Source organism: Panicum virgatum, chromosome 6N, assembly GCF_016808335.1.
Source record: "Panicum virgatum strain AP13 chromosome 6N, P.virgatum_v5, whole genome shotgun sequence".
Taxonomy (NCBI): Eukaryota; Viridiplantae; Streptophyta; class Magnoliopsida; order Poales; family Poaceae; genus Panicum; species Panicum virgatum.
In genome coordinates this window covers 48,025,683-48,053,317 of record NC_053150.1, presented here as the reverse complement: position 1 = coordinate 48,053,317, position 27,635 = coordinate 48,025,683, and the positions used below count along the sequence as shown (strand labels likewise).

The window sequence follows — 27,635 nt, the reverse complement described above, 5'->3', positions numbered from 1 at the left end:
GGTGTCGTTTATAATATCCGTCTCCGCCGCCGGTTCATGCAGCCGCTGAGAGCTCAGCATCAAACCATGGCCAAAGCGATGGTCGCGGTGTCTGGCGACAAGCAGGGGACCGAGCATCGTGCGTCTACGTTCGCGGATCTGGGTGTTTGCCCGGAGCTGGTTGACGCATGCGACGCCTTGGGATGGAAGCAGCCAACAAAGATCCAGGTGGAGGCCATACCCTATGCTCTCAAAGGTATTGCCTTATCATACTTTGCATACTCGAGTACGAGTACGATCCGCGGTGCATATGTGGCTAGGAATCAAGATTGCAGGCTCTTAATTTGGATTTGACATGTGAAGGGATGGACTTTCGCTCTGGCGCAGACGGGGTCGGGGAAGACGGCCGCTTTTGCTCTTCCGATCCCGCAAGCGCTGCTTGAGCACCGCAGGCCTTTCTTCGCCTGCATGCTCTCGCCGACCGACGAGGTCAGGATTCTTTCTTTCTTCTGAATGAATAGGTGATTTTGTAAATTTGGAGTGCGTTTGCTTATTGTTTGATTTTGGCTTCCTAGGGAGTTGGCCATTCAAATAGCGGAGCAGTTTGAGGGTCTGGGAGCGGCTATTGGCTTGGTCTGCTCAGTGGTGAGTGGCAGATGCACTGAGAATTTTCTGTGTCGTGGTTTGCTTCATGGTTCTCTGGGTGGTTTTGAGGTTAGCCAGAGGGTACCACCAGAGTCGGTCGTCTACAGTAGTTAATTAACGGGCACTGCTGGAGTCATTCGGAGACGAGTTCGAGGGTTGAGCTTGCATGAAGGCTTTGTGCCCACTGTCGTTTGTTTTTCTTTTTCTTTTTTTTGGGGGGGGGGGGGTTGTTGTTGTTTAAGATTAAAAAAAAGATTTTTCTTTCTTTATTACAAGAACAAAGCGTACAGAGTTTTGGTTTTTTGCGGCGTGCCCGCCTAAAATCTCAAGAGGATCATTGACATGATCAGTCCACTGGGAATCTGACAGCTTTATAGGACATAGACATACCCTCACAGACCAACACAAGTCTTTTCTGCGCACTTTGTCCTCACTCGTGCGCACCCGGGAAGAAGTTCCCGGTCGGTCACCCATCTCGGAATTGCTCCAAGCCAAGCACGCTTAACTTTGGAGTTCTTTCGAGATCGGCTTCCGGAAAAAAAGTTGCAACTTGTTGGCATGAGTATTCTATCAATCCTATTAAGTCTTTGGGCTGGGGTGTCACACACGCCTGCCCAAAGTATCAAGAGGATCATTGACATGATCAGTTCACTGGGAATCTGAATCATCATATAGCGATCTACTGCTTCTGGAATTAGGAACCGTAGGGGACTCTGGAGCCGATGCGTACTCCACAGTGATGTAGGCCTGGCTGAGCGCGACCCCCAGGTGAGGCTTGCAAAGCTCTTACAGTAGACGCGCTGCTCCATGTGATCCTTGGCGGTTGCTTCCTCTTCAGTACCAGTTCTCCAATATGTTCATTGTGTTTTGGTTATTTTGTTGGAGCTTCAAATATCCTTCAACTTTGCTATGTGAATCATGGTTACAATATGGCATGTCAACAATTTTGTTTATATTGTCAAAGGATGAGGGGTAGTGGACAGGGACGCTCTTTATAAGTTTAGGTTGAGCAAATTGCATTAGGGATAGAAAAACTTTCATGACAGGTGCAAGATCATTGTAGGTTTGGGCAAATGTGGCATGTTGATTTGATAGTTGTGCTGGTATGATCTCCAAGTAAGCACATCCTTTAACTTGGATCCACAGTGTGACACCTATAAATCAACTCTTGACATTTTGTGAGTATTTGTAAGAGCTATGACCCTATTGCACATACCGTGCATGGTGTTGTGCCTCCATTGCATTTTACTCTTCTATAAGAACACAGTGTGCTTCATATGTCCAATTACTATTTGAATCAATTGCTATTTGAGCCACCTTTTTCAATTGCTCAGTCAAATAATTTCAAACGACACTTTTGCTCTGTTACCAGCTTGTTGGAGGTGTGGATCGAATACAACAAGTGATATCCCTTGCAAGACGGCCGCATATTATAGTGAGTGTACAGATTCAATCAAATTTTCTTTTCTCTAGATAGACAAAAAAACTCTTTGATCTGATCAACTGTGATATACATGCGAGATTTAAAAATTATGTTACTAGTATTTGTTTGTGTACGTGCATACTTTTGCAAAAATATATTCTCAGTCACTATATTTTTGGAAGGCTTGTAAAATTCTCTAGCATAAATTGATTCTTATGAACCTTTTATCTTATAATCTACAAAGCTTAACTTTCTCGAAAAGTCTCGCTTATCTAGTTTTCAACACCATTCCAATTTGTCTACACTGTGTAACATTGCTTCATCATGTTAAGGAGTCAAGTTTTGTTAATGGACTTTTCAAATGCTAGTTACCTGTTTTTTTATATATGGTCAGGTTCAAATTCAATATAAAGTTGTTTTCCTTTTGTATTTTGTGTCTATAAATGTTTGGTTTCATGTCTTCTGTGCTCATGTTCTTATTATTTTCCTTCCAAACATAGGTTGCTTCTCCTGGACGTCTTTTGGATCATCTCACAGATACAAAAGGTTTCATCCTTAATAAAAATCAAGTATTTGGTATGCAACCTCAGAATTTGTTTTCCTTTTTGTGATTTATTGGTAGGCATTCGATTTTTTTTTTGAACTGTACAGCAGGGGAGACCCCCACTGTGGTAGTATATTAAAATTAATAAAAATAAGTAAAAAGCTGTACAAAGCATGGGGATGGCATGATCCCCATTAAAAAAACAACTTCAGATGCTACACATGGTAGCTACTGTACAGAATTGACCCAATTTAGAAAGTCCTCTCTACTGTTATCTTTTAATCTGTGAGATTGTAACTTGGCCTCCTCAATGAAGTGGAAGGTCCATGAGTTGATGGATGGCCTGATGCCCTCAAATATTAAAGCATTCCTCTGTTTCCATATATTCCAGCAAGCTATAATAAAAATCTCCATGAAGAAACTGTTGTTGTTTAATTCTTGAGCTGTCTTCATCATTCTGAAGAATGGAAAGTTCTGATTCCATTGCATGCCAATCTTGCCCCAGCAAGCTCTACCAAAGTTGCAGTTGAAGAACAAGTGAAATGCTGTTTCTTCAATGTTTTCATTACACATTACACAACTATAATTTCCTCCATTGATATGAAAACTCCTTCTTCTCAATAGGTTCTTTGTGTTTAATCTGTCCATTAAAAGAAGCCAACAAAAGACTCTCAACTTGTTGCTGCATTTGGACTTCCATATCCAGAGAAAAGGGTCTGGTGGCTTGATGTTTCTAAATTGAAAGTTATAGAACTGCTTGGAGGAATATTTGTTGGAACCCCATATGTAGTGCCAGGTGTCTTGTCGATCTACTGATACTTGTATTCCCTGGATGATGCTTTGAAGTTCTTCAAACTCTTGGTAGGCTTCCATTGATAATGGTGTGTAGAATTGCTCTTCTATAGTGTTGGTTTGTAGGAATTGTGCCACCGATATATTCTGGTTTTTTGCAAAGCTAAAGAGCCTTGGAAGTGAGTCCTTTAGGAGCCTGTTATTCCAAACATCTAACCAGAAAAGAACACTTTTTCCATCTCCCACCGTACATGTAGCCACACCTCTGAATTGGTCACATAGCTTCAACAGATCTTTCCACCAAAATGAACCAACCTCCCCGGCTGCATGAGGAATTGTACCATCTGCATAATAGGTACTCCAGATGAGTTTGACCCATGGAATGTCCCTTTTATTGTAGAATTTATCTAAATGTTTTAAGAGCAAGGCTGTATTTTGGCTTCTTAAGTTTATGACTCCAAGTCCCCCCTTCGCCTTTGGTCGATGTACCTTTTTCCATGCCACCAGAGGTTTCTTTCTATCATTTACATTAGTACCTCTCCATAGGCAGTCCCTTCTTGCTCTATCCATATTTTCTACTGCTCCTAATGGGATCTTCAAGGTGCACATTGTGTATGTAGGAAGTGCTGAGAATACTGATTTTGTGAGTTCAACCTTGCCAGCAAGTCCTAGGAATGTGGCTGTAGCAGTTAGCCTTCTCTCCATTTGATTCATAAGGGGGGCGAAATCGTTTATTCTGGGCTTTGTGGTTCCAAGTGGTAAACCCAAATAAGTGAAGGGAAGGGATCCAAGTTGACAACCAAAAACTCTAGCGAGACTAGATGCTTTCTCTTGGCTGAGGTTTAGAGGCACCAAACAAAATTTCTGGTAATTTACTCTGAGGCCAGTTGATTGTGAGAAACCCTCAAGAATTCCTTTCAAGCAGAATAGTTCTCTTTCCAAGGCTTTCATTACCATGATAGTATCATCCGCGTACTGAATAATAGGGAAGTCATTGGAAGCTGAGCATGGTATTGGAAGACTGAAAATCCCTTGGGAGTGAGCTTTGTTCACAATATATTGGAGCAATTCAGCAGCAATGACAAATAGGAGAGGTGATAAGGGATCTCCCTGCCTGACCCCCCTTTTGCATTGAAATTCTTTCCCAGGAGTTCCATTTAAGAGGATAGCCGAGGTGCCTGTGTCCAAGATTCTTTTAACCCAGTTGCACCAGGTAGATGTGAAACCGAGGTGATGCAGCATGCACAAGATGGTGCTGTGCTCAATAGTGTCAAAAGCCTTCTCAAAATCCAGCTTAAGAATGATAATTTCTTGTTTGGAGTATTGGCATTGGTGAATGTACTCAAATGACCAGGCAAGACAATCTTGTATTGTCCTATTTTTTATGAATCCATATTGATTTTGATGGACTAGAGGAATAATAACTCTTTGTAGCCGATCAGACATGATCTTGGTCAATAGCTTCAAAACTGAGTTTAGGAGGGAGATGGGCCTGAAATCATTGACAGAGCTTGGATTATTACATTTAGGAATTAAGGTGATGAATGAGCTATTGATGGCCTTCAGATCAAGATTTCCAGCAAAGAATTCATTGCAAAGATCATATATGTCCTCTTTAATTATGTGCCAACACTTCTTGAAGAAAAGGCCATTGAAGCCATCCGGTCCTGGAGATTTATCTGTAGGCATTTGAGCTATTGTTTTATCAATTTCCTCCCTTGTAACTGGTTCAGATAAGTGATCAAGATTGTTGTGTCTGTGTATCAGGTTCTCTAGATCAATTTGCAGAATAGGATTAGTGGTCATTCCCATTCTCTTTTTGTAGGCCTCCAATAGCAGTGCAGCTTTTTCAAAGTGTTCAGTAATTTGTCTTCCATCCTCAGTCTCTAAACTAGTTATTGTATTGTGCCTGTATCTCTCAGTTGCTGCTGCATGAAAAAATTTTGTACTTTCATCCCCAAACTTTGTCCATCTCACTGTATATCTCTTTTTCCAATATTCCTTCTGATATTTGAGCAGTGTGAGGATATGCCTTCTTAGAATGATTCTGAAGTTTCTCTCTTGAATAAACAAGGGCCTTTGTTCCTCTAGTTTGTCTAAGATCAGTAGGACAGAGTTGCATTCTTTGATTAAGTTTGAAAGTTGTGCCACCCCTTTGGTCCATCTTTTAATGGCTCTTCTCAATAGTTTGAATTTTGCAGTAATTCTGGTTGCAGCATTACTACCTCTAACCTCATAATTCCATACACTCTGAACTAGATTTATGAAACCTGGAATGTCCATCCAAAAATTTTCAAATCTGAAAATCTTTGCTTTTGGGATTTCTGTGCCAATTTGTACTTGACATGGTATATGGTCAGAAATTGGCTTTGCAAGGGGGTGCATGAGGGTGCTAGGATAAGAACTTATCCAATTAGCCGAGGTAAAGCACCAGTCCAATTGCTCAAGAAGTGGATCTTCTTGCATATTACTCCATGTGTATTTTCTGCCCTTTAAAGGAATTTCTTGTATGCCAAGGTTGCTTATTATGGAATTGAAGAGGAAGATGTCATTCATATTACCCCCAGGTTTGTTTCTGTCACTTAAGTCTCTGTAGAAGTTGAAATCCCCAATAAGCATCCAATTCTCATTCTCAGCTATGGATAAATCATTTAGCCAATTTACAAAGTTGATTCTCTCATCTCCTTGGCATGGGCCATAGACTGCAGTGAGTTTCCAGGAGCTGTTGTCATATTTTGAGGTAAACTTGACTGTTACAGCATAAATGAGATAGTGTATAACTTCTCCCTTAAATATACTACTGTTCCATCCCATTAATATTCCTCCTGATGCTCCAATAGATGGTGCATATGTAAATTTATCGAACCTTTTTGGTGCTAGCTTCTTGATGAAAGAGTGATCAAAAGTTTCCTTTTTTGTTTCTTGTATGCAATACACAGAACATGTGCTTTCCTCAATTTTGGCCTTGACAGCTTCACATTTGCCATCTCCATTAAGTCCTCTAACGTTCCAGTTTAGTACATTCCAGCTTCTCTTATGATTTGTATTATCCATTCAGATTCATTTGGGAGTAATTGTAATAGGAATGACTCCAAGAGTCACTTCTCACATTTGCACGCTGGACACACTCATTCATCAGACTGCAGGAATATTGATGATATATTTTGAGGTCATCACAGTTTTTGCATAGTCTCCATGCCCAACATTTGCACTGTAACCATCTGATTCTGATGCTATCACATCCCAGCATTGAGAAGGTAATTTCACCAAGAAAATGGGGTACGTGAATAATTAAACTCGAGTTCGCAAAAGAAGGCCACACAAGACACCATTCAGGTTTAGGCTGCCACCACAATATCCAGCAATCACAGATACGAAATTTAACCCAAGATAAGCTTAAAAATAGACAACATGGAACTAGTACAGGGCATTCCCTGAGAGGAAGCTTCTTCTTAAGTCGTCTATCCATTGATCACAGGGTTGTTGCTTGATACCCTTCCTTCTGCACCAGTTTCATCTTGATTGGCCTTCTGGAGGAGCTCTGCCGTCACATCCGAAGGAGAGAGGCCGCATCTATTGATAGCCACATTTTGAATTTCAATTATAGGGATCTCAGGGAAAATACCCTCTGTTTTATCAAGAGTGCCTAAGCCAGGGAATTAAATTTCTTGATCAAGTGCAGGGAGGAGTAGTTTACCAGTCAGCTGGGAATGGCTGGCAACCTCCTTGGGGTCTTTCTTTCTTCTTTTCAGAGTTTCTCCATTGATAGCATCTGGAGCTTTGCTACCTTTGTGTTTGTTATGAATTCTCTCACTCCTTCTCAGGTTTTCAGTGTTGATAGGAGTTTTGTTCTTTACCTGGCTTCTCAGCACTCTGACACTCTTTTCCACTAATTTTCTTTTTCTTGCTTCTTTATTTCCCTCAACAGCAAGATGTGATGTACCAGTGGCATTTTCTTTTTGAATGAGTTCTTTGTTTGCTGGCCGCTTCCTTCTAGTATACACCTTCAGTTTTCCACTTTCCTTTCCTTTTATGAGGGATCTCTTACCAGCTTCGCAGCCAAGCATTGCTACTGTTTCTAGTGTCTTCACTTCAGGGGTGATAATTTGAATATTCTCTATCCCAAGGCCAGAGAAATTGATTATAATTCCATCTAAAGGAATTGTGATGCTACTGGTGCTTCTACTGGTGCCACAACCTTGAATTTGCTGAGCATGCTGCATAACAACTCTCTTGAGGTTTGACAAGATCATGTTTATTCTCTGCTCATTGCTTTCCATTTCCATGCCATGTGCTGCCAATTCAGTAGTGTTCTTGTTTTGAGATGCTAGCTGTTCTATTTTATCTTCATCTGACTCTTTAGTATTCTTATCGACAGGCATTTCCTGCTGCTGCATTGACTCCAACTCACTGTTTTGAGCTTGATTTGGGGAAGCTTCTTGGAGTTGAGCATTTTCAGCAAGTGGATTCTGCTGCATTTCCTCACCAGGTACTATCTGCCGCATCACGTCAGCAGCTTGGCGTGCTTCATTGGCCAACATAGGAGCTTGAATTTCAGCATCATCAATTTCTTGATTAATAGGGATCAAAGGAGCTTCAACTGCGGCATCATTATTTTCTGGAATAAGAGGAATCACAACTTGTTCAGGACCAGCAACAGGAACGAAAAGAGGCTGATCAGCTTGGTTGACTGAGCTAACATTGGAGCCTTGGTTTTGGTCATCCTGATCATCTCCGATTGGCCATTCCCCAAAGCCTTGCTGGTTCATCTGATTTTCTGCCCATTCAGCCACTTGTTCAGGTTCTCCAGGGGCTACAGGTCCTTCATGAGGGTGAGGGTTACCATTGTTTGGAGGGGGTGGGATTTCCTCATCGGGCATCATATCTGCAAATTCATTGTTGAGGATATACACAGGCACAGTCCAAGATCTCCCCTCTCCATCTATAGTTCTACCAGCTTTCAGTTTCAGGCTACGAGGTATTTCTAGTAGATCCTCAAATAGTACTTTCACCAATACCCTTGACAAACTGTAATCTGTAGCATGCCAATGAAGAACCTGAGCAAAAGGGCTACATGCTTTATCTATATATTGTTTTTCCTTGTAATCCAGGGGGTATCCCAGAAGTAAAATCCAACCAATCCTATTGAAAGGTGACCTCTTACAGTTCATGGCAGCATCATGATTAACAAAAGTTACAGTATGAGGGCCGACCTGGTGCGGGCTAGTATGGACCAGAATATCACGCTCACAAGAGTTTCTGAACTTGTAGATGCCGACACCATGTGGATGAATGCTATATGTTGCGATCTCCTTTCTCATTACCGTAGTCACGTAGTGGCTGATCTCGTGGAGCAAGGCCAGTCTTTGCGCCGGGGTCAGCGCATCTTCAGTGGTGGCAATCGCGTACTCCTCATGACGCTTGACCGCCGGAACTCCCAAGCAGACAGTGGTTCGGACTCGACGCCCTGGTCCGCCATCCTCCTCCACCATCCCCACTGGGATGTAGGGAGCAGGGTTGATAGCAAAGTTCATGTCGACCCTCCTTTCTCCTTCGCTAAGGGTGCTTGTGGAAGGAGAGAAGTGCTCTAGAGGTTGGTGGACTGGGGATGAAACTGGAGTGCTGATGATTTCTGGCTGGGAGGAAGGAATGTCGCTCCTAATAGCCGAGTTTTCGCAGAAAAATGAGGAGGCGTTGCTTGCGTTAAAGCTGTTCGCCGCATGCACCTCGAAGCTTGGAGTAGGCCGTTCCGGATTAATGGGCTTGGGAGCCCAAGAGCGGGAGAGGCTAAATTTATGTTGGCGGCACTCTCGTGCCCGGTGCCCATAGTTAAAGCAAAAAAAGCATCTGATTTCTTCTCTACAGTCTCTGACAAAGTGACCCAGGCCCAAGCATTTGAAACAAGCAACGTTACCTCGGTCACTGACGCGGCAACCTTTCCATCTATTGGCGGACAGAGGTGGCTGGGTCGGCGTGTGCGCCTCGCTGCTGGAGCCGCTGCCGTCCACCCCATCAATGCGAAGATCTCGCCGAAGCTTGCTGTAGACCCTGTAAACCGGGATTTGAACTGCTTCGTCTACCTTCAGCCTCCGGATTGCTTCAGCGCCATGGATGACGTTTTGACTGTCTCCATCTTCAATGGAGCTTCCGGCAAACTGGTCTGCTTGATTCTCTTGCCCCATGGGCTCTGCTTGAGGATCTTCAACTTGGACTTGATAGGAGAAGCTTCCAAATTGGATTGTCCATGTTGGACGTGACGATGGATTTGTCTCCTCCACCTCAGGTGGCCTTGAAAGCTTGACAGGGGAATCTTGAGCGATTTTGTTGTTGAAACTGACTCTTTTTCCGTATTTTTTTCCCTTCTTGCGTGTTACCTTGGTCCAACTTGCTTCTTCTTCTCTATTCCAGCGCTTCAATTCTCCAATCCATCTAGCTCCACCATCTCTCCAGAGATGGAAATACACATCAAAATGTTCTGTAATGACTCTCTTGAGATCACAAACCTTGAAACCCACTTGCTTGCATGAGACCACGAATCTGAAATGCCTATCTTGAATGTAAGTGACATGGAAGCCAGCGGGCGCTCCACCGAGGCAAGCATGCAGCGCGAGACTAACTGAGTCCTCAGTCAGCCGGAAGGTGTATCTCCGGAAAACCGCTAGCAGAGAGAAGGATCCCGCCGGAGACGAGGATGGATGATGCACCGGAGCACCCAGATCCGCAAGAACCATGTTTTGGAAGCTTTTGCCACGGCTGAAGTCCCAGCTCTCCACGAGTTCCGCCAGTTGCTGGTCATGCTCCAGCTCAACCAACTTGGTCAGCGGAGCCATGGCGAGGGGTCGCTCAGGAGGAAAAACCGCCCCAGGAGCCGGTTGGTCGCCGCGGCGCCGTCGCCGACCGGCGGGACGCTGCCTGGAGCACCGTGACAGCCTTCGGTAGGCATTCGATGGTTGCTTAGCCTTGATGTTGTGGCCTATCAATATTGTTGAGCTTGTTTTGTTAGTGTTTAGCTATTTTGTGATATGTTTTTTCATGTTTCTGAATATTGTTCTCATTTTTAGTTCTTTAATTTCCATGATTAATTTTTTCATAAAAGTTCACTCTAATTACTGGTTAGTGTTAGTGTTTTGATGGGCTGGTTCATTAGGTTTGGTTGCATCAGGCACCTATATTAATGAAATATTTTAATTTCTAGCTTCAAAAAACAGACCTTTAATGAAACCTTCTTATACCTGCTTGTTAAGCGAAATATGCGCACTCCTCAATATTTTCCTAGTATCTATCTAATGAAATCTACTCTGTCGCTCTATCTAAACAAACAGTCCCAAAGGCTTTTGTAGCAACCTGTAAAATCATGTAAGGGTCAGAATCTATTTTAATCTTATTGGTTAGCTTGAGTTCTCCCCTAGGGCCTTCGTTAATTTTGTATAGGCCTTTCTGTTTTAACTACATAGTGTTGAAATACATAATTCTAATTTTTGATTGACCTGCTCTACTGATATATTTTTCTACATACATGCTTCCTTGGAACATCGGTCACATTTTGGGTTACTTAAATTGTCTTGTTGAAATTTTCAGATGATTCTAATTTGTATGTGGTTGTTGTTTGTTTTGGTAGGTACTGGATGAAGCTGATGTGTTACTTGATATGGAGTTCGAAAAATCTCTTGATGACATTCTAAAAATTATACCTAAGGAGCGGAGAACTTTTCTTTTTTCAGCGACAATGACTGGCAAGGTGGGTACATATGAAACTGCTTGCTTGAATTATGATTTTTATTCTTAATTGATGAGCCAAAGGCTAGCACACCAAATTGTTGAAAAAAATATTTGTGGGTCGTACTCGTGATCGGGATGACACAACATTTTTAAAATTTTAAGAGCTTTAAGTACTCCAAATTGTTACAACACTGTTCTCGGCTTGTGCTCATGATTAGATTCGTTACACAGCATTATTTTTTTCTATGGTAACAAATGATTTTCTCATGTTTATCTTAACAAAATGCTTGCTTAAAATTGGTCTTCTGATAAAACTAGAAACACTTTTTCTACTATAATATTTTCTTGCCAGATTTATATGATCATGACCTAGTTTTATAAATTTTTAGTCTTGACTTTAATATTTGTTTGTAGTAGACTGAGTGTATTTTTCTTTGTATCTAGGTGAAGAAACTGCAACGTGCTTGTCTCAGGAATCCTGTTAAGGTGGTATTATATCTTTTGCTTACAAGCAGTTTTCATTTTATAAGTAAATTTTGGCCTTTTGATGTTCCATTTTATTCTCTGTTACTAATGGTCACAACTTTCTTTTAAACTAGCTCAAAGTATCTTCCAAATACTCTACAGTGGATACACTTAGAGAAGAGTTTTATTTAGTTCCTGCAGATGACAAGGTGATTTTGCCTCTTCTTTTGTCAGTTCATCTGTGTTCACCTTATCAATCCTTTTTCATGTGGTTCATATCTCAGGTTTGTAGACTATCATAATTGTACTTGTTAATTCATATTGCAAGCATATATCTGTGATCTATCATCTTTAAATAGTTTATGCTCTTGCTATCTGTTGTTTTATGTATCTTTTACCCATACTATTATAACCTGAATTTTGAGTTTTGTAGTGCTATTCTACAACATTTATTATTGTACAAGTAGAATTACATGCTTACTATTGAAGAATAAACTTGTGGTCAGTCAGCTAATATAATATTTTTCTCCTTTATCTGAAAACTGCTACTGCTATAATTCTTGCTCTTGCCTTTATTAATAATAGAAAATCAATTTAGATATTGTTTTACTTGTGAAAGTAAAGAGTCATGTTTAGTTCTTGCATGCTATCTTTTTTGGAACTTTGTCCAAAAAAATTATCCAGATCTGCTAAATGTGATCAAGTTCTTGTATTTCATGACTTCATTCCATATTTGCCATAAATTTTGTGTTTCCTGTAGTTTTTCCTTATCAATTATCTTGTTTATGCGAATTTCAGGATTGTTGTCTTGTTTACATTCTGAACAAGGTGACAGGGAGCATGGTAATGATATTTACAGAAACCCGTTACTCGTCAAGGCTTCTTGCTCTCATGCTAAGGAATCTTGGTTTTCAAGCTATCTTCATCCATGGCAAAATGAGTCAGGTTCACTTTAATTGAGTAGACGTACAAATCTATTTGCTCATTCAGTTTTGTTGTGTTTCTACTTCATAGTTATATTTATGTTTGAATTAATCCTTCCAAATCATATGATGTTTGTTTATTTTTTGTGCCAGGATAAGAGACTAGGTGCTTTGAATAGGTTCAAATCAAAAGGTTGTAACATCATTACTTGCACCAATGTTGCAAGCCGTGGTCTTGACATTCGAGGAGTTGATGTCGTCATTAATTATGATATTCCCAGTCCTAAGGTATCATTTGGTTGTTTTGTAGTTCTAGATGACCAAGTTTGTGTGTATTCTATAGCTTATAGCATGAATGTACGAAGAGTTCAACTTTTTAGATTTCGTCTGGCTTTATATCTTGTTATGCCACACTGAATGCAGTCATATGTACATCGGGTGGGTAGACTGCACGTGCAGGACGGTCTGGATACACAGTGTCCTTGGTGAATCAATATGATGCCGGGCAGTTTAAGTACATTGAGTGGCTCCTTGGTATTCCACATGTTCTTTTCTTTTGGTAGTTTGCATTGTTTATGAAGTTAGGTTCTTACTAACTGCTTTTTTGCAGGCAAAGAAATTAGCAAGCATGAGGTAGACGATTGTGAACTCAAGATCCTAAAGGAGTGTGTATGCGATTCGAGGAGAATTGCATTAAAGGTATGCACCCATAGACTGTACATAGTTCTTTTTGCTTCTCCTGGTAGCAATTTTTTAAATTACAAACTAAGGTAGCAACTAGGAAGTGTTTACAAACTAAGCTTTATTTATGTGCATTAATTAAAGGTAAAGGGTGATGGCTGGAAGAGGCCAAGAAGCATGCGAGATGATGAAGACGAGATGGAGGGTCATGATTAGGCTGCAAGGAGATCTGGCTTGTCCATGAACAGCTACAGAAGAGTTAAGCACAAGAGGTAGGGAGGACAGCCTTTGTCACCTAAACCGAAATCCTAACCTTTTATAGGCTGTTCAAGCACAAGGAGATTTGGCCGCTTCTATTTTATCCCACTTCCCCACTAAAGATTAGGATTTCGTTTTCCCCACTTCCCGCTAGCAGGCAAAGGAAGGCTGTTCAAGAACTAGCTGTACTACCTTAGTCAACTACAAATATAGGCTGAATGAACCCAACTTCTTCTGCTGCCCTGAATATGACAACTCTCCTTTCTGGAAAGGGGTGATCTGGGCAAGTAAAGCAGCTAAGATGGGCTGCTCGTGGTGAGTTCAGCAGCAATTTATTTGTGGCCTAATGATAGCCACACCGCTAAGCCCAGCGGACTAGATCGTTGGCCCGCGACAACCCGCGATCTAGTGCTACCATTGTAGCCATAAGCTTCCTTTGTGTTCTGTCTTTTGTAACCCGCAAAGGGTGGCAGCATTGGTGATCTGTTAAAGACTCCATGCCATTACATGAAGATCGCAAGGGTAAACGGAAGGACAGGATTAGTTTGAGACGGGATTAGTGAGTTTGCGGACCCACCAATCCCACTAATGACCTACAAGCTGAGCTCGACTTAATATATAATTAAGTGGCGCTGGGAGTGGAAAGTTTATGAGCTTCTACCGTGGAGGGGGGTGTGATGCCCCCATACTCTTTTTTGGATTTAAATTCAGCTATACGCGGGATTTGCGCAACCACGCCCGTTGCTGAGATCTATGCACGCAAAGGCGCGTGCAAGGACGGACCCTACAGCCTCCATTTCCATCCACGGCGAATCTATTGGATTTTGCCACAAAGCCGAACCTCTGAAAAATATCTAAATCTATTAAAAAACTCATCCGTGACGGGTTTAATATTTTGCCCAAATCTGTACCCATCGGGTTAACGGATACCCACATGTAACTAATGGGTCTATACTTTACTATGCTAGTTTTTTTATCATAATCAACAAATTTAACATAGTAAGTATCAAAATTATAGTGTACATGGATACAAACACTGTAACTGTAAAGTAAAAACATCTTACCAAAATATTCAAGGTTCATCAAAATAAAAAGGGAAGGAGAAGGGATGTTAAGTTTATTATAGATTTATAAAATAAAATGACAATTGCACTAGGTTAGATCGGATATTGTAGGTATAAACCCGTACACACAAACCCAACGGTAGAATTTTATGTCCATTAATAAACCCACGAGTCTAAAAGTTGACCCAAACCCGTACCCAAATAGAGTAAAAATCCTTCGGATTTTGAATTGGGTCAATTGGATCCATGCCACTCCAATTTCTTGAAATTGGATCTCATGTTGAAAATCATGCCATTGAGTGGCATGATTTTCAACATGACACCCAATTTCACGGAGTTGTGGTGGCATGAATCGAATTTTCCCTTTTGAATTTCGGGTACCTATTGTCATGCCTAGTCCTCATGTGCCGGCCAAGAGCGTTGCCGATAAAAGGTCATTTGGATTCATCTATGATATTGGAGATTGATAGTTGCCATTTGTGGATCGATCTGTTGAGACGGGGCTATTCAGATGTTGTTGTAAAAATACTAATCTACCCTTCAAACTAATTTTACAACCAGTTCCGGGCTCACAAATTTTTTATTCCGATCCATAGTTTAGGTTCTTCGTAATAGGTTCCTTTTAACTTTGAACCATTAGATCTGTACTCATGGACGGCTGTCATTTCTTCCAAGCACCGTAAAAATTTTGTAAGGTTAATACCATCCAGGCCTCCGACACTGCTCTCTCTTTTTCATTGACAATATTATAGGTGGGCCAGAACTAGATGGCCAGACTACAATTGCCAAGTCATCTATCCTCCTAAAGTCTCACTGAACTTCCTTCTCCAATCTTCCACGAGCAGCCCATCTTAGCTGCTTTACTTGCCCAGATCACCCCTTTCCATAAAGGAGAGATGTCATATTTAGGGCAGCAGAAGAAGTTGGGTTCATTCAGCCTATATTTGTAGTTGACTAAGGTAGTACAGCTAGTTCTTGAACAACCTTCCTTTGAGATACTTTTCTGAAAACAATATCAAGTCTCGGCATTCCCTGTCCATTCAACAAAAACACCAAAGGAAACGTCTTGCTTCTTATTCATGCAAGAATGCCACACAATGGATGAAAACATTCCAGAGTTTCAGGCTGGCACATGAAAACATTCCTACCTAGTTACGGCCCATGCACGCTCGAGGTCTTCAACCTCGCGCCAGTTCACCATCCACCGTGTCTTAAAAAAAAACTCGCGCCACCGTTGTTACTAGAAAGGAGTCATGGGACCGTAATTCCTGCAAAGGAAGAAAAAAACATGTACAAGTAAGAAAACCACTTAGGGTATTATAGCGTTATCCCGTGTGAGGTCGTCAATCGTCATAGGCAAATCGCCATATTTAGTGGGGAAGTGGGGAACCGATCTGAAAAACTCCTACTGATCTGCAAACGTGGAAGCATCCATGCATATTAATACATCCTTTTCAAGAGATTTGGGAATGTTGGAGCCAAGGCAGTCCACAAATGGAACGCACTGATTTTTTTTTTGCCGTTTCCAGAGCACCCCATTAGGGATCACCACAAATGGCTGCTGCCTGCCAACTAGACTCCTCATCACTGAACTAACAAGCTCGCTTCCCCCCCCCCCCCCCCCCCCCCCAAGTCCCTTGTGCTTCTGCACACAAAGGTGAGTGTTCCTTTATTATTACTTGCTGCATGCATGTGGACTACCTAAGGTAAGCAGGTTCATACTGTCATAGTACTGTTTAATGTAATAGCATTTTAATTTGACGCTGAAGTTAGCAAAGATATGCTGCCTGATTCATCTACTTTTGCTTTGCCAGAAAATTTTAATGACAGTAATCTAACTTGATTGTGTGCTTAGATATGCATGCTATTTTGCCTTTTGCCGTTGTAGTGGCCTTAGCAGAGGAGCACTTTCTCTAACTGGTTTACATAATGTTGTCTGTAATGGCAGCAAAGGTTAAAGAAAAGGAAGGACGACACACAAGCATGCCGTCTTGTTTACAGAGACGACGGTCAAGGCATGAGCTTTGTCCACTGCTAGCGAGCGGCTGGTCTGCAGCAAGCCAAGCCAACAACCCAATTTCCCACGAGGGCACAAGGACTGCTCGCATGCTTGGTCATGGATGGAGGCATGGAGAATTGGAGATACGAATACGATACTTCCTTTCTCCAAAACACGGGAGCGCAGTAGGTGGCCATTTCTGACTCGAGGCTAAAACCAAGGAACCTTCAGCAATCAGCATCCATGCGCATCCTGACTCAAGTCTGAACCAACCAAATAACCAGTGCTCCATATCTGTGACCATCCATGCAGTTGTAGAGAAGGTGATCGACTGGTCGGCGGTTTCATCTTCTTGATCACAGAGTCTGCATGTTGTAGCCCCTGGCAGTTAGTGGCGGATCCGAAAATGATAAAAAGGAGTGTTGATTTCTTCATCCTCTCCGTTCCTTTCTTCTTCATCTCCTTCTTCCTCCTCCTTTCTTCTTAAAAATGGAGGAGAGCTCAAGGGGGGCTTCATTCGTTTGTGGGGTCTAGTGGGGCTGGAGCCCCCTAGACCCAATGCTAGATCCACCCCTACTGGCAATCCATGACGGCGCCTCCGATCAGCTATCCAAATAAAATGAGTTGCCTAACTGCAAGCCAAGTGAAGAACCTCACCTTCAGCGGTGCCCATGCCTTCCAGATCAGCTTCGCGCCCCTCAGAGTGTTACCTTTCCTTGGAAGAACATCATGTAGGCTGATTTTGCAGAATAAGTGGTACCTCTGTATAAATATGTTTTTAGTAATGATTGTCGTGGCTCTAGAAGGAGGGTCACAGCCGGGTGGCGTAGTGCACCCACCTAATCCCAGAGGGTGGTTACTCGGGAAAGCGCAAGCGATTCGTCAGATCTACTCATGAAGCAAGAACACTCGGGGATTTAGAGTGGTTCGGGCCGCTAAAGCGTAATACCCTACGTCCACTGAGAGGTGTATTGCTCTTGTGTCTGTGGATGAGTCTATCCTCTGCCTCCAAGTCACTTTTTGACCCTAGTCCTTCTCTAACGGGCGTCTCTCTTTTATAGCGCAAGGGAGATGCGTACACAGGCGTTGGACCTCGACAGGTGGGCCTAACGAGGATGTATAGTATACCACGAAAAAGACATTAATGGTGCTACAGTGGTTGAGAATCTCTCCCCGGATACGCTTCATAGTACTGTAGACTCTCTGACCGAGGGGGGTCTTTACTTGTCCCATCGGCGAGGCGCCCGTTGAGGCAGTGTAGGTTGCGGCGTAGACTGTTGGGTCTACTGCGTAGGCGTCATGATGGGCGAAGGTGAGCCGTTGTGTCCAACTGGCGTATCAGACTGACATGCATGGCGTGGGCGGCGCATGCGGCTGCACTGTGTGCCTTGGTAACGCGCAATCAATAATGCAGCATGACAAAAGTCGCCTCGGGCTTTGCTGTGGCAGAGCGCACTTACGTCTCCCGTATTGAATGCAGTAGGTGGGCGAGTCTTCCCGAGGAAGCTTCGCGGCCGCGCGCGTGCTTACTCCTGCGGACACGTGGCGGCTCCGGACCTGCCCCAGGCGGGGTGTCTGTTCCCTCCCCGCTGAGGGGTCCGGATAGTATATGGGGGTTCGGGGCCCTCGGCTATTTTGGCTGAGCGCTCCCTTCTCCGGGACACGCGGCGTCACCGGACCCTTCCCTAGCAAGGAATGGGTCTGGGGCCGCTGACCGGGTGAGAAGGGCTCCGGACCGCGGGGGTCCGGCTGCTCAGGTCGTCAGCGCGTAGTCAAGGATAACTACAAGGCTCTCGCCTAGACACAGTAATACCTCTGGGACACGTGGTGACACCGGACCCGTCCCCGAGCGGGAAGCGGGTCCGGGACCGTTGGTCCGGTGGGATGGAGTCGGACCCCTGGGGTCCGACTGCTCAGCTCCTTAGGGCGTAGCTACGGATAACTACGCGAGTCTTGACACAGCAAGAGGGGGTACCCTAGTCCAGAGGTACCGACAATGATGGCATAAACAAATGAACTTATAATACAATGGTTTTCTAATTAAAGGGAAAAAAAGCTAAACCATGACCGGGGGTTATAGGAGGGCTCTAACAAATGAACTTTGGAGTAGGTTTGTGCTCTACCATTATAGGCATATAAGATTAGAATAATGTAAATATTTTACAGCCTCCTAATAACACCTGAGTTTTTTGTACTTCAGTTAATGCTAGTAATGATGGGCGTCACCTTTGAGTGTAACTTTTAGTAATGATGGCGTAAACACTTGATTTTTTTGCTAGTAAAAGGTTAGATTTAATTGGAGCTGTAAATCCAACTATATATACAAGCCTTTTCAACTACAATATAGACAATTCTAGATGATTGCCTCCTATAGAAAAACTACCAAAATCATTTTCATGCAACAACTAATAAAATGATAGACAATCCTTTAAAAAAAACTTTCAGAATCCTTCAAATCACAAGCAAACCGACGAATGGACTAGCTGTCCAGCTTTACTTAGCATATGCCATAAGTGGGATTATCTAAAGAACAGGAGCACTATCTAGCACCTTGTCAAAAAAAACATCAATGCATGCAAACCTGCTGGCTACTTTTTTACCCTCTAAAAAATGTCCACGAAAAGCGAGCAAAAAAGGCAGAAAAAGAGGAACTCCAGTCTGCTTCGTCATGCTGGCCCGGGACAGGATGAAGGGTTTGTCGCGGCTAATGTCTAATATAATGCTCTCCTTTAGTTTTACCACTTTTTGGTCAGTGGGTTTTTCTATGCGCGTCGTGGCCTTGGAGTAGGTGTCCACCATGGGAGAGAGCGAGCGAGCGGCGTACGTGCATGTGCTTCGCACTCTTGGCGATGTGGTCTCCTCGCGTTTCTTCGCGCTCCACCAAGAAAGTGGTGGTCACGGTCAGCTCGACCGGCTGCGGCCGGCGGCTCCCCGCCTGCCTATATATCCCACGCCGGAGCGGACAGCAGCGGAGCCCCCGTCACGGTGGTGCGACATCATCGTCTACGAGCGCGCATTCCGGCTGATCGAGAGGCAAAGGGAAAGAGATTGCAGCAGAGAGAGAGAGAGAGAGAGAGAGAGAGAGAGATCTCCATCGTCGTTGGCCATGGCGTGGAGGGAGAGCTACTTGGACGTGGTGCTGATCCCGCTCGCCGTCCTCTTCCCCGCGGTGTACCACCTCTGGCTCTGGCGCGCCGTCCGCCGCAGCCCGCTCAGCTCCACCGTCGGCATCAGCGCCGCCGCGCGCCGCCTCTGGGTCTTCTCCATGATGAAGGTACTAGCCGTAGCTGCACATCGATGTCATTAATTAGCTCATCGCCATGGCCGCAGTGATCACTGACCTTGCCTACTGCTCGACCGGTCGTGGGTGCGCGCGCAGAACAACGAGAAGCAGGCGATCCTGGTGGTGCAGTCGGTGCGGAACGTGCTCATGGGCTCCACGCTGGCGGCCACGACGTCCATCCTCTTCTGCACCGGCGTCGCCGCCGTGCTCAGCAGCACCTACGCCGTGAAGAAGCCGCTCAGCGACGCCGTCTTCGGCGCGCACGGCGAGTACATGATGGCGCTCAAGTACGTCGTCCTCCTCCTCGTCTTCCTCCTCGCCTTCCTCTGCCACAGCCTCGCCATCTGCACGCTCAACCAGGCCTCCTTCCTCGTCAACGCGCTCTCCCCGTCGCCGGCGCTCCACCTCCCGCTCACCAGGGACTACGTCGCCGACGTCATGGAGAGGGGGTTCCGGCTCAACCTCGCCGGCAACCGGCTCTTCTTCGCCGGCGCGCCGCTCCTGCTCTGGATCTTCGGGCCCGTCCTGCCGTGCCTCTGCTCCATGGCCGTGCTCCCGATACTTTACAACATCGACACGGTCGAGTACGTCCAGAAAGGGAGCAGCAATGGCGAGGCCAATGCGAAGGTGGACATGGTGCATACCGAGAGTGATCAGAGCACTGAAGTCTGATGTGATGATGGTTAAGTTTAGACAGGCAGAAATTCAGGCAAGAAGCATCACCATGGAATATGCTTTACATTGGTGCCAATTCAACTGTAGAATGTTGCAAGTTGTTGGGATGCATTTGTGCAAGCTAGGCTTCCTTTTTCACTGGCAACTAACTAGTTTGTGCTCTAGCAGCTGGCCAGTGGGTTGGGTTGGTTATCTATTATATTATTAAAGGAGTGTTAAAAAAAGCCACCACGTTCGCCGAGATGGTCTAGAAATTCCCACGTTAATCTAAAAAAGAGAAGGATTTGCACTGTTGGATTTTATGAAGATCTAACGGTCAAGATTAACCCAAAGAGTCCACATCAAATACGATTAGTAACAAAGAGTCCACATCAAATACGATTAGTATATATAATTTCGGAATTTATAAATTAATAAAACTTGCCTTCGATTAAAAATCCTTACCGAATACGATAAGTAAATAGCTACTAAAAATTATTTTGTTGTACATCTAGAGAAACTGATTAGGCTAACGGGCGAGTCCACATCAAATACGGGTAGTATATATAATTTCAGAATTGATAAATTAATAAAACTTGCTTTCGATTAAAAATCCTTACCGAATACGAAAAGTAAATAGCTACTAAAAATTGTTTTGCTGCATGCCTAGAGAAACTGATCAAGCTAACGAGCACTCCAACAAAACGACGGGAATGACTTGCATATGCCCGTATTGGGCTATGGAATTGTAGTTCAAATATTTGTGATACATGTATCCATATCAGATTGTTTCAATTTGGGCATCGTGCGGGTGTGTTCTTTCATGCTGTGGAGTGTGGCTTCCATCGCCAAACTGTATGTCTGTATGTCGAGCTGAAGCATTACGAAGATCTAACTATCTAGACTAACTCAAAAAATCCATATCAAATAAGAATACTATATATATTTAAAATTTTAAAAATTAGGAAATTATCGTAAAGAAATTAGCAGTTTACACAATGGCTCCATGTCAAATCAGACTAATAAAAAATTAAATATGGAATTAAAGGATAAAGAAAATTAGCAATCAATTTGCATACCAATTGGGATGCAAAATAGCTACAATAGAAGTCTATGACAAATACAATTACTAAATAGATATTTTTAGAATTTTATTTTATGAAATAAATTACAAGCACACATGCTCACAAACATGCACACATACTCACCTCTATGAATACGTGCACGCAACTCTACCACTCTCGAGCACCTCCAGGGGATTGAGCAAGTAGATCCCAAAGTCACTACAAGCATCTCGCTGTCGACTGGCATATCTACTACCACTGAATGTGAGGACTCATGCTGAGTCGAGAACTTTTAGTCTTGAACACAAGTGGACAAGTTCTACCATATGAGCTAATCTTAGTTTACATCTAATTTTAGAATTATAAATAACACAAAATATTATTGTGATACTTTGATTAGTAAAAAGCTAAATTTAGAATAAAATTATAAAACTTAGTAATAATAGTATGAACAGTTGGTTCCATCGAAGTAGAAATAAATGGCCCTACTTCTGGAATGCTTAAAAAAATGTACACATATACCTCATCACTATGAGAAGAAAAAAAGAAACTACCTAGAGAAAAAAATGAATTTTATGTACATATTACTATGATAGCTGAAATCAGACTAACCGCGCTATTAGCGCGGGCCACCTTACTAGTTTTCTTTATTTTATTGTATCTGTAAGGAAAATCCATGGAGAATTGACTACACGACAATGCACTATTGCTTTAGCTCTCAAGTGCACCACACTGCTGCTTAATTGATTCAGTCAGCTGATAGGGCGCCGTTTCCATGTCACAAGAAGCAAATTCCTTCTTGATTTCTTTTGTCGAATGTGCAGGAGAGCCGTGTATCTTTGTATTAAAAAATAAAAGTTTATCATACAACGTGAGCTAACTCGCCACCAGCCACTAACACAAGCGTTATATAACATACCTACAGCAACCAAAATGATGAAGCTCTGGGTGTGACTTACATGACAAACAGACAACCTAACTTACGTGCACCAGCATCGATCCAGCATAAACCAATTCCTTCTTGATTCAGGAGGCTCTTTCGTCTTTTCTCCTTAAAAAAAGGAAAAACATTTTTATCTCACCTCACGATACGCCATGGATTCTTTCTCCAATGGAGTGGATGTGAGAATAATTTCGCAAACTCATTCCTATTTGCCTATATTTTATAAAAATAAGTGCTTGAGCATGTATTTTATCAAGAGGAGGAAAGACAGATCAGAACACCACACCCAAACTAATTAAGAAACCAGGTGAACACAACTAACATGAGACTTCCTTTAGACTCTTACATTCTTTACTACCTTTCTGTATACTTCAGACTCCTTGATTTATGATCATCTACGTATATTGGCTCATATTCAATTGACACCAGAATTTAAGCAATTTATCCTCTATATATGTTGGCATGTATATACCCCTTTCAATTAATGGACAAAAAGCATGAGACTTTTGTCTTGTGTTTTTTTTCCCAACCTACGGCGCATAACATTTTTCTCCTACAATCATATATTATGTTTATACACTTATCACCTTTTCATATTGAACGACACAGGCTTATTGCCTATCCATTGAGTGGCTTTTAAGCAAGTACCTCTTTGGTGGCAAGTTTTTGCAAAATATTAGGGCTTCAGTGATCCTAGGCTCCTAGCATTATTCAGAATCAGAACACCAATCTAGCATTTAGGAGAAATTCAAAAAAAAAAAGGAAATGGTGATGAAGAGTATTATATCAACACTTCATAAAATCTGGTGAACCCAACCGATAATTTTGACTATGAGAATTGAGAAGAAACATCGCCTCATATTATTTTTTTCTAAAAAAATACACTAGTAGAAAACAAGCCAAAGGTCCACCCTAAAAGTACCGGTATAAAAATGAACCGGTACCTATGCTAGCATAGGTACCGGTTCATCTTCATACCGGTACTTTTGGGGTTGATGGAATCTATGGATAAGCCTTAGGTACCGGTTGGTAACACCAACCGGTACCTAAGGCTCACCATAGGTACCGGGTGGTAACTTTTACATTAGTACCGGGTGGTACCATCAACCGGTACCTACGGATGAGCCTTAGGTCCCGGTTGGTAACACCAACCGGTACCTTAAGAGCCTTAGGTACCGGTTGGTGTTACCAACCGGTACCTAATCCTCATCCAAGGGTTACTTCAAAAGGAAAATATCTCTCTTCCCATCACAAGTGATGTGTAGGTGAGATGGTAAGAAAGGTGCACGTGACGCAATAAGTCCCAATTTCGAATCCCAGCCATCATTGCATGCATATTTTTGACAAAAATGAATGCCATTGGTATCGGTTGTGTTACCCGGTGTTAAAGCCAAAAACCTTTGGTCTCGGTTTCGGGGTACCGGTTGGAAAAACCGGTACGCTCTATTCAACCGGTGCCTAAGGGCCTTTTTCCAGTAGTGATGGTAGCCCATTTATATTGATTTGATTAGTGAAAATATACTCACAAAATCAGATTGCACATTTGTGGTGAACTTACAAAGCTATTTTCTTCAAGGCCAAATGATGACCAAGGCCGTAAATATGGTTATTAGCCCACTAAATTATGGTGTCGTTGATGCTGATATAATGATTCTGAAATGATGGTGGGTTTCGCGTTTTTCTCTTTTGCAGAATTCATAGTTTCGCAAGTCCAATAGGATACTCTTGACAATTTGAATAAAAACGAACTTCTGTTGAATTTGCTGAAAATTTATCTGAGACCACTGCCCGGAGAAAACCAAACTAAGATTCGTGTTATATATATACGAAGATATATACCTCTTTTCTACCACCGGCAAGAAAGATAAGCGTACACATTACTAGTTCACGTACGTTTCATCGTGTCGGCATGCCAGTACGATGCACACACGGCACGATCCCAGATTGATCCCCATGCCGGCCCATGTCGATCCATCAGTTGATGGCGACATCATTGAGGTCCTCCTCGTCGTTCACCGACGAGTAGAAGGACTGGTCCTCGCCGGCGCGGTCCACCGCCTTGAGCTCCTCGATCCTGTCGACGGCGGCCTTGAGCTCCCACCGGCTGTCCACGTTGGCCTCGCAGCACGCCATGCCGATCTTGATCAGCTTCACCATCTCCTCCCTGTCCTCGTCGTCCTCGACCTTCAGGTCCGGGTCCACCACGGCGCGCAGCCACTCGCCCTCCGGCGTCGAGCCCACGACGGACACCAGGTCGCTGCCCGCCGCCGCCGTCTTCTGCTGGGCCGACGCCGACGGCGACGGCTCGGCCGCCGCCGCGGCGCCCGCCTTGGGCAGGTCGTAGCTCGGCGGCCTCCCGGCGAGGATCTCGAGGATGAGCAGGCCGAGGCACCAGACGTCGCTCTTCTTGGAGGAGCGGCCGAACTGCTTCCGCTCGGGGGACTTGAAGGCCACCATGAGCTGCGCGGCGTGCGACTGGTTCATCACCGGCACCAGCGCGTAGTCGGTGAGCAGCGGCTCGTACTGGCCGTTGAGCAGGATGTTGGAGGACTTGAGGTGCCCGTGCGGCACCGTGAGCATGCACAGCTCGTCGTACAGGTAGCTCAGCGCCCGCGCCACGCCCTTGACGATCCTCAGCCGCGCGCTCCAGTGCAGCACCGCCTTCTTCAACCCCCGGCCCTCGCCTTCGTTCGTGCCATCGATCGAGCACCAAGCAAGCAATTAGTAGACTTTAACAAAACAGAGAACCAAGTCGATCGTGTTGATGGTGGCTAGTCACCATGGAGGAGGTTGGCCAAGCTCCGGTTGGGGACGAAGTCGTGGATGAGGAGCTTCTCCTCCTTGCGGTAGTAGTAGGCGACGAGCGGGAGGAGGTTGGGGTGGCTGAGCCGGCCGAGCCGCCGCATGTGCTCCTCGAAGTCCTCCCGGCCCACGCGGTTCATCTCCTTGAACCGCTTGACGACGACGGAGTGCCCGCTGGTGAGCGTGGCGCGGTAGCACACGCCGAGGTTGGCGGTGCCGAGCACCTCCGCCGTCGCCTTGAGCAGGTCCTGCAGCTCGAAGAACCGGCCGCGGTCATCGCGCACGAAGGTCAGCCGCCCCTGCTCCACCTTCCGCGCCGTGCTGCCGCCCGCGCGGCTGCTGCGCTCCTCGCCGCCACCGCCCGCGGCGGCGGCGGAGGCGGCGGCGGCCGCAGCCGGCGCGGCGCCGCGCGCCGCGCTGGCTTCGGCCTTCGCCGCCGGCTGCAGCTCGACCCTCGGCCCCGAGGGCTTCGTCGACGCGGCCGGGCCGAAGTTCTTGGTCCTGTCCCGCCGCTTGTGCAGCGCGAAGAACGCCACGCCGGCGATCGCCAGCGTGCCGAGGACCGCGGCGAGGACGCCGTAGGACGTGACGCCCTCCACGGGCTTCTGAGCTGCTTGCTTCGCGTCATCAGCGGACGCGCCCGTGGACGCCGCGGCGTCTTTGTCGGAGCTCGGCACTGGCGCCTTTACTGCCGGCGGCGGAGTGGCCTCGCATTTGGCACCAAGCGGCGCACCGCAAAGCTTCTTGTTGCCTGCACACATTTGTACAGCAACAGATCACATGCTGTCCACGTCGACGTCAAAGGAACAACATGGTCCAGAAATCCATGTCGTTGCTCACCGGCGAACATGTCGGCCTTGATGTTCTTGAGGCTCGCCGGGATCTCCCCCTCGAGCTCATTGTTTGCGAGATTGACTTCCTTCAACTCCTTCTGTTTCAGATCAGGGATCTTGCCCTGGAACTTGTTGTCGTTGAGCTGCAGATCGAGGAGCTTGGGCAGGTCGCCGAGCGACGCCGGGATGGGGCCGGAGAAGTTATTGCTGGAGAGGACGATCTTCTTGAGCCAGCCCATCCCGGCGAACGCGTCGGCGGGGATCGTCCCGGAGAACTCGTTGCCGGACAGGAAGATGGCACGGAGGCCACTGAGCTCCTTGACGTCGGGCATCGGGCCGGTGAACTCGTTGTCCATGAAGCTCAGCGTGCGGAGGCCGGACAGGCCCTTGAGGGCGCCCAGGTCGAGCTTGCCGGCGAGGCTCATCCCCTCGAGCTGCAGGCCGTGCACGCCGTTCTTGTTGCACATGACGCCGACCCATTTGGATTCGTCACCGTCGCAGGGGCTCGTGCCGGGGGCCCAGCTGCTGAGCTCGCCGGCGTCGTCCCTGATCCCGAACTTGAGCTTGAGGAGCGCGTCGGCGTCGTCGGGCGCGAGGGCCAGCGGGAGGCGCGCGGCGTCAGCGGCCAGCGGGAGGAGGAGGAGGAGGAAAAGGCGCCCGGCCGGCAGCAGGAGGTGGCGCGCTAGCGACGGCGGTGGCGCTGTGGCCATGTCCGGGGCGGCGGGGACGGGGAGCCAGCCCGCCGGCGCCAGCGCTTGACGACGGCGGGTGATGCGGCCGGCGGCAACGCTGCGGCCCTGCTCTCGTCGGGCGCGCGCGAGTGGGAGGCCGGCCGCGGCTTTCCAGGGAGGGGGGAAGCGGGAGGTCGACGCCAAGGGAGGCGGAGAAGGGGGAGGAGAGTGGATTCAGGAGCCACCGCCCGCGCGCGCGCGCGTGGCGAGGATGGTGGCGAGAGAGCATGGCATGCGGCTGCCGGTTCGTGGTCGTGGCCAGGAATAGCAATGTGCCTTGCTGCGGCCGTGGGCCGATGAGGTTGTCAAGTCGTTGCAGCGCCTCTGCTCTGAGCTACTACTAAACGCGGCAAGGCGTCAGCAAGAACGTGGATTTTAGACTTGCACACGAGGCCACGAAGGCTTTTTCGACCATTCATTTTCGTATGAGTAAATTTCATGGCCCGTCCCTAAACTATCGAACGATTCTCATCCAGATCCTCATACTATAAAATTGTATTTTTGGATCCCTAAACTATCTAAATGGGTCATCTAGGTCCAATTCAGCCACGTCATACCCCAGAAGCTGATGTGGCAGGCTGACCGTGCAGTGATGTGGACCCTTACATGTGGGGCCATATGTCGGCCTCCTCCCTCTCTCCTCCCTTCTTCTTTCTCCTCCCGCCACCGCCGCCGCGAGGAGCCTCTGCTCCTCCCTCCACGGCCCGAGCTCGAGGCCAACACATTAGCTTCGGTTTTGGGCTCTGTTGCGGCACACTAATGAAAGAAAGAATGAGATTGTCAAAGCATGGCGGGGTCTAGAGTCAAGATCTATGGAGTTCTTCGCATCCCAT

General features: G+C 45.5%; 2 protein-coding genes, 1 long non-coding RNA gene and 1 pseudogene across 3 annotated transcripts; 3 read left to right on the top strand and 1 right to left on the bottom strand.

Moving 5' to 3' along the window:
• The first annotated feature begins 78 nt into the window (after positions 1-78).
• Positions 79-13,387, top strand: LOC120678251 (annotated as a pseudogene).
• Positions 7,498-9,120, top strand: LOC120679296. Its single transcript, XR_005677098.1, has 3 exons — positions 7,498-7,621; positions 7,762-7,872; positions 7,966-9,120. It is a non-coding gene; the product is annotated as an uncharacterized LOC120679296 (long non-coding RNA).
• Positions 13,388-19,475: 6,088 nt separating the features above from the next.
• Positions 19,476-20,614, top strand: LOC120680213. The gene is made up of 2 exons (XM_039961823.1): positions 19,476-19,766; positions 19,872-20,614. Exons 1-2 carry the CDS (start codon positions 19,599-19,601, stop codon positions 20,445-20,447), a joined length of 744 nt encoding a protein of 247 aa, XP_039817757.1. The 5' UTR covers positions 19,476-19,598; the 3' UTR covers positions 20,448-20,614.
• A 3,581-nt stretch (positions 20,615-24,195) lies between these two features.
• LOC120677397 (pollen receptor-like kinase 5) lies at positions 24,196-27,208 on the bottom strand. The gene is made up of 3 exons (XM_039958550.1): positions 26,079-27,208; positions 25,216-25,989; positions 24,196-25,120 (listed from the first exon to the last, which is right to left on the bottom strand). Exons 1-3 carry the CDS (start codon positions 26,779-26,781, stop codon positions 24,411-24,413), a joined length of 2,187 nt encoding a protein of 728 aa, XP_039814484.1. The 5' UTR covers positions 26,782-27,208; the 3' UTR covers positions 24,196-24,410.
• Between the last annotated feature and the right edge of the window lie 427 nt (positions 27,209-27,635).